Below are 20,225 nucleotides of genomic sequence, written 5' to 3'. Positions count from 1 at the left end.
AGTCAATTTTTTGGAAAAGTTGTTAAAAAGTGTCAATTTATGGAAAAGTTGCCAAAAAGTGTCAATTTTTGAAAAAGTTGTCAAAAAGTGTCAATTTTTGGAAAAGTTGTCAAAAAGTGTCAATTTTTGGAAAAATTGTCAAAAAGTGTCAACTTTATTTTAGGGAGGAAGGGGTCAAAAAAGCATCAATTTTTGGCAAAATATTCAAGAAATGCCCATTTTTGGCACAATTGTTAAACCGGTGCGTCCATTTTTCTCAAAATTGTCAAGAAGTGTCCATTTCTGGTAAAACTGTCAAAAAAGCCCGTTTTTGCCAAAAATTGTCAAATAGTCCTGTTTTTGCTAAAATTGTCAAAAAATTCCATTTTTTATCAAAGTTATCAGAGAGTGTCAATTTTTGGCAATTTAATGTTTGGTCAAAATTACAAAGAAATTTGTGCTATTTTTGCTAAAATGTCCAAAAAGCAACAATTTGTGCATTATTGATTGCCTAAACAGTCCTTTTGTTTTTTGAAGTTTGCCCTGTTTTTTTACAAAATCCCTTACCTAAAGGCTTTTAATTTTTTAGCATTTTTTTTAAATATTCTTTGGAGGAGCTTCAAGGTACCCCACAAAAAAAGCATGGGAGATGAGTAACTCAGGAATGCCAATGATATAAATATCATGATAACTGATTTGATTGATTGATTTATTAATTGATAAGATGAACTATCACAATTTGGACCGGTCTCTCACGTAGAGGGCGCTAGTGTGCCCATTGTTCTAGCTTCTTCAGACAGGGCTTTTCTTAACCCTATCTTATCAATTGTATTTTACCAAAACGTTGCATTTACAAATTAAAAATGAAAATATGATTCAGTCATGATTAATATGCAATAATAATTGTAAAAATAATGTACATCAAATTATTTTTTCAGTTTTAACCCTAGAAATTAATGCTTTTGTAAACACTGATAAGAAAAGCCCTGTCTGAAAAATGTAAACATTTGCCAGCTCGCTAGCGCCCTCTATGTGAGTGCCTGGTCCGAATTGTAGTGGTATCACAATACTGACAAGTGACAACTTGCAATCTTTTCCGCAAGAATCACTAAAGTAAATGCAAAAAAATCAGACTCTGCGCATGTCAAAACTGTGGGTGGAGCTCACTTCAATAACACAACAACCTCCCTCCAGTTTTTTGTGTGAATTTCTTGTTGCACAATAGCAATCCTTGTAGAAAATATAGCAAGTTGTTGGTATTATGACCCGGTAAAAGCCACTTATTATTTTGACAGTTGCGTTATCAATCGCTTAATGTTATTAAAATTGGTCAGTCTAGATCAGAGCCATTGGTCAGAAACAATCCCAAAACCAAAATCGTTATTTTTCTTGATCCAGAAACCAAAAAATACCAGAACTGATATAATATTGAACCCAAAACAATCCAGCGACTAGTTTCGAGATTTCAAATTTTGCTTTTTTTTCCACTGATTTTATTTTGATAAATTGTCATTTTACATCATTTATCATCATTCATTCAGATTATAATAAAAATTACTCGACAAATCAAGCAAAATATCATCGATTTTTTATTCCTTACCTGGACCACTATTCTAATCAGAAATCAATCAAATATTTGATGCAAACATTCAAATTGAGTTTTCAAAGAATTTAATGGCACAGCCTCAACACGAGGTTACCCAACCCTGTGCATAATCAAGTGTGGAAGATGATAACTTTCAAATCTGATTATACGCGGGGTAAGGTAAGATACGAGTTCTTTACAAGCCCAATGTAGGAGGTTTGCATCAAAATGTACCATTGGAATAGCGGTCCCGATGAGGAGAATAAAAGGTCGATGCAAAATATGCATTTAAAATGTTAAACTAATTACACCATCAGATTCCCTACCTATGTCAAAACATCCAATTTTTAGACCCCTTGCAGGGTCCATTGGTCAATTTGGACTTAAAATTGGTTGAAAATTGAAATGAAAATCCCAAAATGGGAACCGATTCCTTCCTCATCCCAGAACCAAAACAATTTTTTCAATCTCAAAATAAATCCCAAAACCAAAATGAAAATTTAGTAGAACAAATCCGGAAACAATTCCAATCCTGAAATGAATAAATTTTGATCCTGAAACCGAAATCCAATCCCAAAGTTGTTTTGGCCCCACAGCTCTATAGTCTAGATATTTTATATCTCATTAGGTACGTAGAAATTCCATCAGTTATTGTGATTGAAGCATTGGATAATTTATTATTTTTAAAATACAGTGGAACCTCGATAACTCAAAATCCAAGGGGAATGGTCATTCATTCGGCTTACAGAGGTTTTTGAGATAATCAGTTTTGAGTTATGCAGGTAAGATTTTGAGAGTGTTTGAGTTATAAGAGGTCTTACAAAATGAATGAATTGAGAGATATGTGAGTGCATAAAAGATAGAAGTATGAATTGAAATATTCGAGTTATAGAGGTAAACCCCAGACAATGTACGACTTATAGAGGCGTTCTCACTATTTTTGGCAAAAGTTCAACTTCGAGTTACAACTGAGATATAGGTAAGTAAGTGCATAAAAGATAGAGGTATATGAATTGAAATATTCGAGTTATAGAGGTAGCCAACAACATTCAACTTATAGAGGCTTTCTCGCTATTTTGGCAAAATTTTAGCTTCGAGTTATGACTGGTTTGTGTAGCCAATTTTGACTTATCCAAGTAAAGTTAACATTGAGTGTTACGGAGATTTCAAGGGGAATGGAGGTTGGTTTGGCTAATAGAGGTTTTCAAGTTGAAGAGTTTTGAGTTATCAAGGTTCCACTGTACATTTTAATGTGTTCCTGTTGTGTTTTATACAAACACTTTTTCACCACGTCTTTGCTTAACTTTTCTGAAATTTCAGCGGTTTTTTCTGGTATACATCATTTTCAATACTAATTATTTTTCACAATTGTTTGAAGTTTTACCTATTTTAACACTTTTTCTCACAATTTCTGCAATATTTTAGTTCAGTGACTACATATTTAGTAAAAAATTGACCATTGTATGTGAATGTATAGGTACCTATGAAATATTAATGCACTTTTTAGAGGTACATAGAATGTGTTTGTAAATTATGTCCAAATAAACAATGTAAAAATTTTTGACAAAAAATTTCACTTTTTTTCAATTGGTTTGTGTTATAAGTCGCTTTATGTAATTAAATCGAGCTGGGACAAACGTTATACCATAAGCAGCTTTTACTGTATCGCTATAATCATGATAATTTGACAAATTTAATCAATTAACAATCGATAATATCATCAGCATCCTTGAACTGACTCAACGTGTGACTGCTTGCTCTCTAAAATGGCTGAAATGTGTAGGTCCATAGGAAAACAATTCCTCTGCGGGCTGACTCTAGAAGAAAACCCATTGAATAACAATGCCATTCCATGTGCTGCTTCACATTTGCTAATATTGAAGGAATGGACTTCTGCCTACCAGTGGGCAATTCAAAATCAGAAATCCGTACAACAGAATTGGATGTTTTACAATGGGTACTTCTAGTGACTTCACATTGATTAGGTACATATGTACCTTTAAAATGATGAAAAATTTCAATTTTAAAGAAGGGAAATGGAAGACTATCGACAAATTTTTCAAGTGAACAAGAAGAGTATTCGATCTACTTTCAATAAGACAAAAAACACCAACCTTATACCCTAATGAATTTTGAAAAAAGCTTCGAATCCAAATCCCCAAATTTCCACCACCACCACCATCATCATCATCACAATCACAATGACTATGTCATCTTTACTCGGATCAACAACCAAATACAAATAAAAAACCCTACACATCCAGGTAAAAACACGGCGATGAATTAATACATCATTAAGCCAGGTAAGTATATTATACGAGTATTTGTAAGATATCACAGCAAAGCGAGTACCGATCGCGATAAACCGGTTCGGGTAAAAATTCTCAATGAGAAGGTGCATTCGTAGTAATGTAAATATGCACAAAAATACCGGGAAAAAATCATACATGAATTCTTTACCGCCAGTCCGCCACATTAAAGATATCGTAGACTATGTAGGGTAGAGAAGAGACTATTTTATAGGGAGAGATGAGCAGAGGTAAACGAGCTAATCGTGTATACTACGCGTACCTATAATATAAACCGCATATGAGTAGTTTTTTTTCCTCCTCATCGAGTAAACTGGTTTTGCGAAGATGCTCAAAGAATACACACTAGGTATACGAGCACCTTAACCAACAACTGTTATCTATGCAGAAATATGTGGGTCTATGACAATGAAGATTGGGATTGTGAATGAATATCTTATAGGTAGTATGGGTACGAGTACCAATGGTAATTTTGTTCGGATGTTGTGTGGGTATGCTAAGTAATGAATTGAGCTTTGAGAAGATAGAAGAGGGGGGTGAGTATTTTTTAGAAAATTTTATTTTATATGAGATGTGTTTTAAAAATAAAATTATCATTTTGAAAATATTTGAGCAAAATTTTCTCAAAAATTAAATCTTGTTTTTTTAAACTAACAAGATCAATTTGGGAGATCAAAAATAGCACACCTGCCAAAATTTCAGCTTTCTAGCTCAATTGAGAACAATTTCTATGATTTTTACCTTAATTTTTTCAATTTAGAAAAACAGACTTCATCATCAATCATCACACAGTCGAGCCCAAAATATTGAAAATTATATTCACAGCGTATCAACTACATATAAAATAATATAGTAGAAATTTGTTGAAAATTACCTTCTCAAAACGCCTCCTAATAAAGAAGCATTTAAACATTCCGGAGGTTGTAATCGTCTCTGCACTTCACCTACGGTTACTTTGTACTTTGAGGTAGAACTTAATAACGACAGTCTTCCAGGAACGCTGCAGAACACGTCAGCGGGCGTTGATACTCCTGTAAAAAAAGAAAAAATGAATAAAATTCCACTTTCATTCCAATTCTACTTCTACATTGAGATTTGCAACTATACGAGACACGAGTTTACCTACACACATTTGACATTAGGTAAACACAACACGTGAGGGCACAAGCCCATAACACTTCCCACCCCTAAATTTTTTTCTCATTTCTCGCATTCAAAACCCCCCAATTCGTACACAACTGACGCAAAAATATAGGTACACACATAAGGTGTTTACACAACTGGAGTGCACATACATATATCGTAGAAACGAATCGTATTCGCATTCGAAGTTCGAACGCAGGCCAAACACTCGAAAAAATAAAATCAGCACAATAATGCACTCACAATGGCAGATGTCAATTGGAAAACATTCGTCTATTATGTAAGGTGTTAACTATATAATTTAAGCAGCTCCGCCGATGATTACGCGTCGAGCTAAAGAAACAGCGGGAAATTGCACGGCTATTTAACGCCCTTGTAATAATCACTACTCTACCGCTGTAACACGTATAAGGCTAATAAACGCGACTCTTTAAATTACCACCCCTGTTACACCACCATCTGGTTCCTTGTACATACGTATATGTACTATTATACTATACGTATAGTGTGTATTTCCCGCTGATTTAGCACGTAAGGGTGCAAGAGGAGGGTATGTGTACGTATATATTTACCAACGTATACTGGCCTGCCTTCATCTCTTATAGTACACGTCTCTATGCTAATTAGCTCTCCAAGTGCGTGTATTATTAAAGTATTAAACCAATAGTGCATTAGACGTGATCATAAACCGAGTAATAGGAAATCATAATATGCACGAGGTGTCCACAGTAGCCAAATCTAAAAAGCCATTCGTACGTTTAATACGATAACGAATTTTTAATCCGTAAACATTTCACTTGTATGATTTAAGTATTGGATTGGTATTAAATGGTAAATTAATACTTACTGTAAATACTCGCATAAGGAACGGATATTATTAAGATCAGTGATAGTGCAAGTTACGTTACTCACTGGAGATGTACGTAGAATGACGATGAAGGATGAGAGGTGAGACACCGATGTCTAAATATTTTACAAATTGTAAAGGGTGAGATTTTAACGAGCTCGAATTATAACTTTGGGGTTAATTTCCTCGATGGAAAAATGTTCACCCTACTTAGTTCATCTTATACACGTATAGATCTACGTATAAATACCCTAATGAAGATTTCATTTTTTTGTCAGTTTATGAGGAGTGTATTGATTCAACTACCAGATTTCAGGGACGAAACTAAGGTGGGTGTGAGTGTGACGGGTAAACCCCCCTTCGTTTTCAAATTTTTAAAAATTTGAAAAATTTCGGCGCAGTCAGCACATTTAAAAAAATTTTACACTTAATAAAAAAAAACTATTTTTGCTGACTTTTTTTTTGGAAAATTGAATTACACATTTTTGAAAGCTTTCGTCCTCGTGTTTTTCTATTTCTAAATTTCTGCACATGGAACATGTCTGTTCTAGGTATACTTATGCTTTTAATTGACTTTCAAAAATGTCAAATGTGGAGAAATCAACTTTTTGTAAAAAAAATCCCTTAGGGTCATTCCATGCCAAATCGGCGGAATTTTGCACGAGGGGGGGGGGTCTTCGATTTTTTTCAAAATCAGATCATATGTTCCTAGAGGTCATCAAACGATGACAAATGACGCAAACCGGACATTTTTTCGATTTTTTTGGCGGAGCTGTGAGGCTTCAAAGTTCTCCCAAAATGGCCAAAAATGGAAAATTTCAGTTGCAAATTTCTCCGGTTGTACGTGGTATAGAATTTTGGACTTTTTTTCAAATTGAAGAACTTTGAGAGGGTAATCAACGAATGATGTCAAAATCAGTGTTGCCACTTTCAAAAATCTAAAAAAATCGATTTCAAAACTTATATTTTAAATATAACCGTGATCTCGGCGAGTGAAAATTCTGAAAAAATTCTCAGTTCTAGTCCTTTTTGTGTAGAATAACATATAAAAAAATTAGACGGGCATTTTTTTTTATTTTCGAGAAAAAAAATTCACAAGTTTTAGACTTATTGCAAAAATACCATCAGAAACGTAAAAAATGAAAATTTTTGCACTTTTGATATAATTTTACCAATGTGTAGACGAACATGTGAAAAAAATCTCTCTCCTCCCAATTTGTCAACGAATTGACGAGAAATATCATTTTTCGTGCTATAATTTCAAGAGTGAAACATATTGAAAAAATTTCGCCACAGTTTTAAACAAAAGCAGGAACCTAAAAAATGAATATTTTTGCATTTTTGAAATATCTTCTTGAATTATAAATTTTTGTGTTGTTTTTTCATTTTTAAAATCAAACTTTCTAAAAATCTATTATGTACCTACTTACCCCTGAAAAATATTAAAATCACAAAATAAACTCCTCACAGAAAAAATAAAACTTTTTTCACTTCTCGAGACTCAAATTTTTGAAAACTTTTGCCCTCACTTCGTTCGAGCCTGTTTGCTTTTTTTTCGAAGTTGGAATTTCTAAAAAAAATCATAAGGTTATTCAAATTCTAAAATTTTGAAACCAAAAAAATAAAATTCCTCACATAAAACAACATTACTTTTTCACCTATTAAAATACGAATTTTCGAAAGCTTTTGCCCTCAGTTTGTTCGGACCCATTTGCTTTTCTTTTCCAAAGTTGGAATTTCTAAAAAAATGATCATAAAATTTTAATACCGAAAAAATCAAACTCTTCGCATAAAAATATTGTGTTTGCACATTTCAAAATACGAATTTTCAAAAGCTTTTATCCTCCGTTCATTCGAATCCGTCTGCTTTGTACTTGTTCTCACTTATTTTATTCCACTCATCATTTTTTTATAGGTACTTGAGAACATGCATAGAAAAAGAAGGATAATTTAGAGCTTGATAGTAATTGAAGGGGTTCGAAATTATTTACAAACCTAGAGAGTGAATAGAAAGTTGAGCAGGAAGAGAAGAAGCCCCTGCAAGAAAACTTGTATATTGGCTCTCTTACACCATTTTTTAGAGCATACTCGAAAGGTCCAATTTTGAAAAAAATTTCAGAAATGGAAGAGATACTAAATGGGAGGACCCTCTAATGAAAATTCTATCAAATTTGTATTATGGAAGGTATGAGTTTAACATCGAATCAAATTTCCTATCAATAAAAAGAAAAGGCCAATAGTGAAATATTGAATTTTCTGACTGCTGTAGCCTAATTCTATAAATTTTTAAGTAACAAGGGGGGGCTCCCAATTGGCAGAAAATTTTTTGAATCGGATTGAATCGAATTTCAGAGGCTAAAAAATATTTTTTAGACTACTATTGAACTGTTGAAAATCAAATTTAAGCCTAAAATGGAGGAAAAACCACAATTTTACCAATGTAACTTGTAAAAACTGGAATTTGGCACGCACCTCATTTTTGACCTCCCCTCCCTCCTTCCCTCCCTCCCACCCACCGGAATCAATTGGAAACTCTTTCAGACAGTTTTGAGCAGTTCTACAGTTTCCTACAGATTTTTGAAAGTTGAAATTCTTAAAAAATTTGACAATCCAAAATTTCCAAAATATGGCTAAAGGCAACCAGAACAACTTGAAATCCATTTTCAGGGTCTAAAAGGCATTTTTAGATTATTATTGAATTTTTGAAAATCGATTTTGAGCCAAAAATGGGGAAAACCAAAGTTTTACCAAACTAACTTATAGAATGCAGGAATTCGGTATGTACACCATTTTTCGACCCCCCTCCCCTCTCTCTTGAATCAATTGGAAACATTTTCAAACCATTATTAAGATGCAGTTTTTCGTGCAGTTCGTCGTCAAAGTTTGATAGGTATATTCATGTTGATAATTTTAAACCACTCTACTCTGTAAGACTTGTAAAATTCATCCAAAATCGAAAAATTCTCTTCTTGCCTTCTAAAATTTCTGTCGAAATTGGCCACATTTTCTAAAGAATTGAATTCCAAAATAGGCTTACGAGTCAAAAATTTGAAAAAAGGCAAGTTTTATTTTTTGCAGCGAAGTACTTATAAAATTCAATCTCGTTGAAAAATCATTCCAATGCTTCCCAAAGTGTGGATGTTTTGTTTTTTACAATCACAGGATTGTACATCGTGTGATCAACAATATTCGAAGATGAAAACATGGTCACTTTTCTACATGTTCTTTACACTTGGGTTGTTCATTTCCTTCAAATATTGATTGCATTGTAGAGTACCTACTTATGTATGTTAAATTTCATTTCGAACGAGTAATCAAATTTTGAAGTTCGATGTAATTTTGGATAGGTAACTATTTATTTATTACGTCATCGCTGAAAATATAGAAATATTTCGAATCGTATGTTATCTCGTTCTAGCGCGCCAAGTTGCGCACTCGCGTAGTTTTACATTATAATTATACATTAGAAGAAAAACTTTATCGCAAAAAAGGTATGAGTCAGATGACTCATACCGACGCTATTTGCTTCGAAAAGAGCTCTTCACTTCTGATATCCCAATTTTTATTATAATCTCAATTGCCCATTTTCCCAGTATTTTTCGTGAAAAGTTTATCAAAGAGATCGAAAAAGGGAAAAAACCTCAAATCTGCACATCTCGCCAAATTTCTCAATACAGAAAGAGGAGTAATAAAACAAACCTAGGTACTTTGTACGAGCATTTGAATGAAATTAAAAAACATCGTAACCTATTTTTTGGCCCCAAATCCACCAAAAAATATCTCAAGTCATCTGGTGTTTTTTTCTCACCATAAAAAATGCACCGTCTAAATCCCGAGGCGATATGATAATTGATAATACCAGTTTTTATGACGTCATTGGTTCTTTTCAATTCAGTTCGCATTTGATTGGTGAACTTGTATTAATTAAATTTGACAACATCGCTTTTTTTCCCCGCACATTAGACACTTTAATTAATATCTAAATTAATAACGTCTGCACAAATCACTTTGGATCGAATCTTATGTAAACATTTAATTTCGAGCGAAGTTTTAAGGTCATATTTCACCCGTATCGATTGATCCCAATGCCGCTCAATGAATCTATAACTAAGTATAGGTATGCTAAAAAAATCTCAGATTTTTATCATCTGTTTCGTAATGCGATCGAATTCTTCCACGTGGTGAATTTTTCATTCACCGTTGAAACATTATTTTTCAACGATTCAAATACAAAATAAAATGCAGGAAAAATTATCCCCATAATCAGCATAACTTTTTTCAAAAACCACCCGAATACTAGAAATTTCATCTCACAAATTGGAGGGAAAAAAATTTGCTCTAGAAAAATTTCAATCTGCGTGCAGACGTTTTACGAGTAATTAATTCAAAAGTAGAACGACGACGACGTTCAGACCAGGCAATATTTCATCACGACCTTGCATCATAACAATTTAATATTCAAGGATAGATAAATATTATGTACCTATACCTACCACTGAGCGAAAAAAAATTGCTTAAATTTTTTAAAACGCATAACCAATTTCCTAAAATTCTGATCAATATTTCGGCCAATGAAATACACGTGTAATTAATACAAAATACGGGCTCTCAGTTCACCTACTCTCACATATAGTGGCAGCCATTTTCCCCATTTTCAAATCTCATCCTACGCTTTTGAAACTGTTTAGTAGAAGAAGGAAAAAAAAGGGGTAGTTCTCATAACCCTTTTATTTTCGCTTGATTAATCGAACGACGACGCGACGACGAAATCGCAAGGATACCTTCGGGGCGAGAATTTTCCGCTGTTTTAGCCCTTATATAAAAATGGAAAAAGAGGCGACGTGGGGGTCATGCCACCCTGAATGTTACAACGTACGTGTTTCCATATGATTAACCACATTAAGCACCTTCTCCTATCATTGGTTTATTTAGCACGTTGTCTATATTCGACACCACCAATGGCGATTCTTTGCTCTTAATATTTTATACGAATATTTATTTTTAAAAATAGTTTAATGGATCGAGTCCTCGATGGGAATTGTGTTTCATGATTGGAGATGAAAAATATATATGTATCTAAGGTAAGAGTATTAGAAGTACACATTTTGAAGTAAAAAAATATTTTTGAAAAAAAACTCGATTATTGTTTCTTGAATTTATGAGTTTTACTCTCATAAAGTCATCTTTAGTTGCACTAAAGTCAAATTTAAATGTTTTTTGGGACGGGGGGAATTTCAAAGTTTAGCTCCAAAAATTGACTCCTTAATTTTCAGTCATAGTCAAAAATTGCAAAAGTTACCCTTTTAAAACCAAAATTTCACCTGTCTAATTAATTTTTTGATTTATGACGAATTTTTGAAAATTCAAAATGAAGAATTTCGACAATTTACCTATTAGATGGTTATGCTTAATTTTACTCAGTAAAAATGATGAAAATTAGTCTCGAGGCTGATAATTAACTCTTCAAATCAAATTTCACCATTTCCAGCCATTCTGAAGCCTCCAGTGTGATTTCTGATTCCTCCAGGGCTTTAAAATTTCTCCAAACGGTATGAAAATTAGTTTGGGCAACCAAAAATCGAGGTGTTGAGATGATTTCCAGGCGGATATCTCGAGTGCATTTTTTGATCTGCTCAGCTTAGATCAAGGGGAAAAAATTGAGAAATCAAAAATTTTCTATTGGTAGGAAAATTCTCAAGATTTGCACAAATATCTGAGTCTTGTCTGAAACGAACCCCTCAAATTCCAAGTTCACAATTTCGAGCCATCCTGGAGCCTCCAGCGCGATTTCCAATTTCTCCAGAATTTCAAAATTTTCTCCAGAAGGTGTGAAAATTAATTTGGAATGCTAAAAAATGAGTTTTAACTCATTCTTGACTTGTTCAATGGGTTCGTCAGAAATTCTCTTGCCACAAAAATTGATTTCCAAACTTTTTGGGGATATTTTTAAATCCTGGAGAAATCAAAAATCATGCTGGAGACTCCAGAATAGCCAAAAATTGTGAAATTCTGTTCAGGGATGTTGATAATATTATCTTCAGTACTGATTGCCATCATTTTTAGTGATTTTAGACACCTATTTTTGAAAAGTATTAATCACCCAAAATGGTCTAATTTTGAATTTTCAAAAATTCGTCAAGAATTGAAAAATAAATTTGGCCAGCTAAAATTTTGGTCACCTATGGAGGTTTCAGACCATTCTTTTTCCAAAAATTGTGACCCAGTTCAATTCAGAGATAGACATCTGGGGAAATTCCCTTGCCAGTTTGGAATAATCCCCCTCCCCTTCAAATAACCCACAAAAGTGTCTCAACTACAAGTGGGGAGGAGTAGACTCAAAATCTCTCCAAACTAGAATTTTTTGCAAATTCTAATCTAAAAAGGGTAGAAAATACACACGACATTTTCCAATAATGATCCTATATACCCCTTCCCCTTCGGCTAATTCTACTGTATTATAAGTAATAAATTGACACGAATAAAACTTACTTTTCATTAAAGGAAGATCATTCATAAAACTAGCCGTGTCTTCGACGCTTGTATTATTCTGCGAACAAAAAACAAAACACAATCGGTTTTTAAAAAATAATCAATTTCAAACACCTCGTTTCTTTTTTTCTCTAAAAAATAACGTACCTATTCATCTACTCGTCGTAAGATGAAAAATAAAGTAGCTAAATCAAACGCGAAGAATTCCAGGGGCGGGAAATTAATAATTACAAAGAGATAACAAATGCCAACGAACAATTTAATTAAACTTGCAAGTCGTAGGTAAGGAGTCGAATGGAGAAAAAAAAACGCCGACACACGACTACATTAAGGAAATGGTCACGAGTTCGGTTCTGCTCGACGAAGCGTATAACAATCATTTCAAGTAATACCTCTTCTTCTTCTGTCTCTTTCACATGGTAAAGTGCTTCAAATAGGTGGTTAAAACGAGTATAACGTTTTAATATTAATTTATTCCCGGCTTATGTGAATTTAAGCACGCGCTCGAGCACCTTCACCTCTCCTAGCCATACCCTGTTCAATATAAACGCAGATTTTTTTCACTTTTGGGTCGAAAAAATGGGACCAAATCGAGTCTGGAAAATTTTCAAACCTCAGGACCATTTTTTCGTATTTTTTTTCTTCTTCAAACTATAGACAGATCAATTTGAAAAATCATTAAAGATCGAACGCGACCAGGCTATATACTCTCACCCGTTAATTTATCGATGGCGATGGCGCGGTTCGTGTAAATTCAAACCTCTCTCGAGCTTCGTACTCCGCCTCCCCGATCGAACGGTAATTTATTACTGAGAAAGTGCTACCTAAGATGAAATTACCCGGCTTCGATTATATTTTACGAGATGCCTTCGGAATCGAATAAAAAAATAAATTAGTTCGAGTCTGAGCTTCATCGCGGGTGTTTGTTTAACCATAACTATAACCACCACACGTGTACCCTCCCTTTTATCCAATAAGTAATTGCTACTGTTACTCGTACCATAGACTTGTTTACAGCCACTCAAAAGTAGAAAACATGAAACAATGTATCAATGTGGACGAGTATTCTCTTCTACATAAGGTCGACCAAATTAATTGGAAAAATCCTAGGTACCCAAAACTTGACGATGAAGAAGACTGGATTTCGAAATAGTAATATCCTCTCGATCGCCCTTCTCGTAGAAAAAAAAAACAACACCATTCCGCTCTAAAAAATCCAAACCACTCCTCACATGATCGGCGAAAAAGCTCACTTGTCAGATCACATTTTCAATGCATTGTTCAATTCACTATTGCTATCTAGTCTCAAGCACCACAATCGCCTATAATCGAATCACAACGAAGCAGAAATTATGCTTACTCGCACCTACCTCTACCTATCTATACCTTCGAGTACAACATAAGCAAGCATAAGCAATGAATGAATGAATATACAGTCCAGCAATAAAGCACATGCGATGTAGTACACACTATATGCAAATCTTTTCTCCATCTGTGGTCTCCTCGTCGGCGTCCTCATCTCTCTTATACCAGACTCGAATTCCTCAATATAATTTCGATACAGGAGAACGTACGTATGTACTTCACCACGTACTCGTACTTGTACTCGCGATGCTTAGGCGATCATGTCCTATTGAATCAGCCTCTAATGATTGATGCCCCCTCTTGACCCGAACGTCATAAATATTAAGATGAAACGAACATCATCGAGCAAAACGGTTCCTGTCAGATAGTTTTGATTAATATGGCAAAATATCATTTACATCCGTGTAAACGCCGCTTTTATGTACCTGTACCCGAGCCTGAGCCCGTGCTTGTGCTTATACTCGTATATGATTGTGTACCTACGAGTATAGCCTACTCAACTCTCTTACATCTCTTCAATACTATACGTGTACTATTTTCGAGAAAGTCTGCTCATAAGCTAAGAGTTACCGGGTCCAGACTCCAGAATCACTAAACGTTGCTTTTGCTCGCGCCTTAATTAAAAGACAAACCTGTACGAGTGATTAATTGACTATTATGTGCCGAACGCGAGGCGAGAGGAGGGAAAATTTAATTAATAGCGTCCTTTTTATGTACCTACCAGACTAACAGATTTGAGAAACCAATCAGGAATAAAGTATTGGTGGTATTGAGTATTGTGATGGTTGAAATAGAATTGTTGATTCTATAAAGTCATAAATTTTAAGAAAATTATCAATACTAATTTTTGGATGAAAAAAACCACAAGTTGAAAATCGTAGATACCTAATTGAGTCGATTTTAAATCAATTTAATCGAGTCAATACTGAATCGATCAATTTTCCCAAGATCACAACATTTGAAATGATTGATTGATTTAAATTCAACTCATGCGAAGCTATCAATTAATGGAAAGGAAAATTAAATCAGTAGGTATCTGAGCAATCGATAAGTCTGAAATTGAATTTTATCAAATTATCATTGATCATTCAAAAAATGGATTGGTGGTTCATGAACAGAATTGATCGAAGTGAACGACTGATTGATTGTTTGATTAATTGATTGAGATTAAATTTAAAGCAGATAGGTAATGATCAATAAAAAGATGAACGAGTATGAACAGTAGATGAGTTTAAAATCAAACTTGATAAATTAACAACTCAATCAATAGTTCACTGATGAATTTATCGAAATGATTGAGTGATTGAAATTTTATTGATCTACATATGAAAAATCAAACAAGTGGAAATAGGCATAAGATGGTTGATGAATTCAAAAATGATCTGGATGAATTCATTACCGATCAGCGATCAATTGCCCACTGGTATACCTTCCTCCGGCCCCCCTTCCCACACTACCAATCCAAAATGAGCCCAAGAGCAATAAATACAATACCTAAGTATTGGAAATCCGAAAAATAAACTGAAATTACTCACGTTAGAATTCACATCATCTTGAGGAAGCTACTTCAAAATTCAAGTCGATATACATACGAGTACGTAGCCCAAAAATTAATGAAATTCAGTAAAAATTACACGAAACACAATAGGAAAAATTACTATCGATTTTTTTTTGTGAGAGGCTAGTTTTATCATTTAGCCTATTCTGAATGCATTTTTATTTCAATTTAAAAGTTTAAACCAATAAGTGCTTTGCTTGAATCATTTTTTGAGAATTTTTAAAATCATTCCTCAAATCTACTCGTGTGTACTGCTTCAATGAATGGATTAAATGAAAATGGAATTCATGATTTTTGAATGATCAAAATTCAATTAAAATAAGAAAGGATCCAAATAATTGAAAAATTCAAAACTTGATTTTAAAAAATGCCGAAAAGTCATGAGCAAGGATGCAATTCGTATGCATCAAAAAAATTAACACAAAAACATGAAAATATGCAACAAAAAAATGAACAAAAAACAAAAAATTCAAAATTTTTAAATTTATTAAAAATTATTTTTTTTTCTCAAAATGAAAAACAATGATTGAAAATTGAAACTTTTTTTCATACTATCAAAATTTCTTCGGCCGCAATATGAAATATTCTGAGCGAATTTTCTCCCATTTTTACAGAAAATTTTTTTCTCAACATTATGAAGAGATTAGATATTTTAAAATCCTGAAAGAATAAGGGCAGAATAAATATAAAATTCAAACATTGATTCAAATACAATGTAAAAAAAAACAAGATTTTTGGCATTTTTGGTAAAAAAAAAAGTCTAGGAAAAAAGGGCAGCAAGACAAACAAATACACATGTAAAAAGTTTTAAAAAACAGAGAAGGGTTCCAAATTTTCATAGGTAGGTTTTTTGGCACTTCAAATACCTCTTTTTTGAAGGCATCCCTGTTTTTAATCTTTTGATACCAAATTTGAAGCATTTAATTTCTCAACGGAACTCGACCTTTTTTTTTTTGTACAAATTTTTCAATTTGGTAGACCTCCTATATTCTATCTCCCCCTCCCCCCTTGAAAAAAGTAAATTTTAGAACTGTTTCAACTTCAGGGAGTACAACTTCATAGAAAATTAAATTTTCAAACATCTGCTGAAGGCTTCTGAACAGCTCAAACGATTAGAAATCGAAAATTTTCTTCAGTAGAATTTAGATCAATTTGCTTTTTTTCACCAGATAATTCTGATTTTAATCCTTTCAAAACCAAGTTTGAAATATTGAATTTCTCAAGTTCGACGTTTTTTCTTACCAATTTTTTGATTTTGTAGACCCTCCCATCACTCACCCCCAAATGACTAAAATTTTAGACTTCAGTGAGTACGTACAATTTCATAGAAAATTAAAATGTTCAAACATCTTCCGGAGGCTTTCGAACAGCTCAAACGATTAGAAATCGTAAATTTTCTTCAGTAAAATTTTTTACAGCTTAATTGTATTTTTTTTTTAAACCAGGAAATCCTGATTTTAATATTTTCAACCAATCTTGAAAAACTGCATTTTTTCGAGTGAACTCGACATTTTTTCTAACTAATTTCTCAATTTTGTAAACCCCCACAATCTCTCAAGCAAAACAAAATCGAGTAAATTTCAATGGTGTTTTCAATAGAATTATTTTAAAATGCAATGAAAGTTTGTAAAAGTAATTTAGTGTATTGAAACAATAAACGAATAAATGAATGAAATTTCTTGAATAAAATTTTGTGAAAAATTAAATTTCCAAAGTCTGCTGATGAGGAGGCTCCAGGTCTGCTCCGTTTCCAATCGATTGGAGTTGTCAAAAACTGCTGGTACAAATCAAATTCCAGCTTCCCAAATTAAGATTAAGTTTTGATTTTCCTCCTTTTTTTTTTTGGCCCAAATTATGATAAAATCATTCACAAAAATAATTATTATTTATGTTCTCATACGAGAATTAAATTTTCGAACAGTTTCCTAACTTTTGATAATTTTTTTTTGCAAATTTCAATTTTTTTTCAAACTCATTCAATTTTTAAATTTTTTCTGGATTTTCACGACCAGTAGACACTTTTTTGCACATTAAAATCGTCCAAGTTCACTTTATAGTTTCACAAAATATTGAAAATATATCATACAAAGTTGAATATTGTACTAAGAACTCTAAAAACTGAACAAAAATTGGGTAAAGCACTAGAAAATTTGTAAAATTTGAATCATGAGTTCAAAATAATCTTTTGCAAAATTACATTTCTCGAATAAACATCCACTTCGTGGAAAATCTCAAACGGAGGTTTCGATCAAAAATCAACTCTAATAAAAACCTAAATTTATCACTCAAGGAACGGAATTTTTAAAAATAGACTTTTTCAACGTGTTTTTTTTTGAACTTTGATGACCCCTCCCCCACCCTCCCACCATCCCCTTCCTTCCAATTGAAATTGAAAGGTAATTATCTTACAATTTTTGATTTTCTCTCCTCCCCTCTTCGTTATTCGTAGTTCGTCCCAAATGATTTTTTTTCAAATTTTACACATTTTCCTTCGAATTCAACTATTGCTCCACAAATGAATGGATATCTTGAAAATCGATGATGGGAAGAGAAGGGGGAGGGGGGTCTTCACACCTGACATTTTTCAGAATTACCGAATAGATTTTAGAACACTGGCAACAAAGCTTCAAAAAACTTAAAATTCCTCAAAAAAAATCTAAGAAATTTGACAATTTTTAAAACTCTTGTTCATAGCGTCAGATGATGAAATTTTTCAAAAATGTCACCCTCACTTCCCTTGGACAGCTGCATTCAATTCGATTTTTTCCACGAAACGATTCGTAGTCGTCAAAGTGTGCCTTAGACAACCAATGTGACAGTGTTTTAATGAAAAAATGGTCCGCATTTTCAAAATTTCAATTTGACATTCCTTCTATTCCCCCTTCTCTCCTCCTCTCTGAAATCTCATAAAATAGCTGGAATCATCAGAACTAAAGTTTTATTGAATCTATTCAGGGAAATGACCCCGAACCCTTTTTTTTTTTTTTTTGCAAGGCCACAGAAATCCAAGGAGCACGAGCACCATCTTTGATTGCTTCGAATTCAACCAATTCCAATCACCATTTCACGACCATTTAAAATAGTAAATATCTTTTTCCAATCCAAAAAAAAAACCATCAAATTCCAAGTGCAAAAAAACCCAATCATCTCAAACATTCAATCTCTCGATTCGTTCGCCAATTAATCAAAATTCTAATTAGTTCTTCCTCTTAGAGTCATTCATCAGATCCCACATAACGAACCCTTTCAACCCATCCGAAACCGAACCCACCCACATAAGGGCAATTAACCCACCCGATTTCAGCACCCTTCACTTCACATACCTATCTAACGATGCAATTTTCAACTCTCAACCCCTCACAATATACACCACATAAATCATATCATCATCTCGTATATCTACCTACTGTTCTATCTATAACGTAAATATACATAAGATAAAAATCTTACCTGGTTATCGTCGACGACTCCAGCCAAAGCATTATGCAACGCTAGCGGATCATCGAGACCAGGATGCGATTGCATTAGCATCTCTGATCTGCGAACCACTCCGTATTCGTTTCTACTATTTCTATTACTTTCGTAAGGAAAGGAAGCGTGCATATTGCCCTGTAAAAACACAACAAACAAAACCGCATGTTTAAGAATTTGGAAAATTTAACACAAGTACACCGCATCATCGAGATGAAAAAAAAAATCAACTCCGGATCAATGCGACCGATACCTACAGTGATATTATCGGTATGTTGTATCGGCATTTAAAAAACTAAAATACTTTTTATACTTATATACGTATACGAAATTTCGACTACTTTGGTATTTCACTTGTACCTACTATACAGATACCTTACAAGTATGTATTTTTCTGGTCGTCGTACAACTTCGAGTACACATATTTGTATCTGTGTCTATAAAGACGCGAATTTATGTTTCAAAAGTAGAGAACATTTTCCATTTAGTTTTAATCCCAGAGAACCACAAAACTATACGCCGAAAAAAAAATATCTTCAAAGTCGAGATCGAGTCTCCAGAGTAATTACGAGCCATAGAAGATTGTTGGCTCGGCCTGTCAATCTCGTTATAAATTTCACACACTGGAATTGCTCATAGCTCGCGAGTATAATTACGTATGTAAATTATCATCGATGAAGTTCGGTTCGACTCGACCACTGTCAAAAATTTTTTTTCCAACTTACACGGCGCAAAATTCCATTTGCTCGAAAGCGATTATATACTCAAGTTAGCTTCGTACACAACACACTAAATTGTAATTTCTCTTCAAACGGTATACCGTCCTTAAACAGATTACCAATAACTGGTCAGTTATATACACTTACTGCTGACTTACGTATAGTACATACACAGATGTGTACGACGATAGGTACCTACGTAAACTGGTTTTCTAAGTAATTACAAAAAGCAATCCTAATCTTCATATTTCTACGTCAGTTTGTGAAGCAGTATTAGGTGTATATGTATCGTTAAATGATAATAGATTTTATATCTCAAGTTGCTACCTCTTTTGAAAAGCGAAAAAAAAAATTCAACCAGGTGCTTGATGTTTTTATAATTACTTTTACGGGAGTGTCTCGATATATTAAATGCCTTTAAAATTATTAATATATGCTTTAATATTAACTACCGGTTTTCCATTTCGATCTCCTTTTAGCCGACGAATATATTTTAAATTTCATTCTCCGCAACGTATAGATTAAGTATACGAGGAGGAAAGTTTTAAACGTTGAAATTTTTTTTTTTTACCTCGCTACGATCTCCACTCTGCAACGTATAAGACGTGATATTACACAGACATTAATTTTCGAATCTTTCGATAGCTTGGCGCGTTCATACGTGAAAAGGTAATTGGTGGTCATCTGCTCTGGCGCGGACTTGCAGCTTCTTCATCATCATCATCTGCGATATACCTACATACGACTACGAGAGAGGAGA

The 20,225-nt window shown here is 33.5% G+C and overlaps 1 protein-coding gene across 7 annotated transcripts in view; it reads right to left on the bottom strand.

Annotated features, from left to right (window-relative positions):
* TfAP-2 (transcription factor AP-2) overlaps positions 1-20,225 on the bottom strand; it is a 245,737-nt gene that overhangs the window by 28,690 nt on the left and 196,822 nt on the right. For all 7 annotated transcript variants that reach the window (XM_065355284.1, XM_065355285.1, XM_065355283.1 and 4 more), the window contains 3 exons: positions 18,726-18,884; positions 12,353-12,410; positions 4,748-4,904 (listed from right to left, as the gene is read on the bottom strand). In XM_065355284.1, coding sequence (XP_065211356.1) covers positions 4,748-4,904; positions 12,353-12,410; positions 18,726-18,884 — 374 coding nt within the window. The remainder of the gene's footprint in view (positions 1-4,747; positions 4,905-12,352; positions 12,411-18,725; positions 18,885-20,225) is intronic.

Source organism: Planococcus citri, chromosome 3 (assembly GCF_950023065.1).
Source record: "Planococcus citri chromosome 3, ihPlaCitr1.1, whole genome shotgun sequence".
NCBI classification, from domain to species: Eukaryota; Metazoa; Arthropoda; class Insecta; order Hemiptera; family Pseudococcidae; genus Planococcus; species Planococcus citri.
The sequence above is the reverse complement of the archived record's forward strand: the minus strand, read 5'-3'. Positions and strand labels throughout refer to the sequence as shown.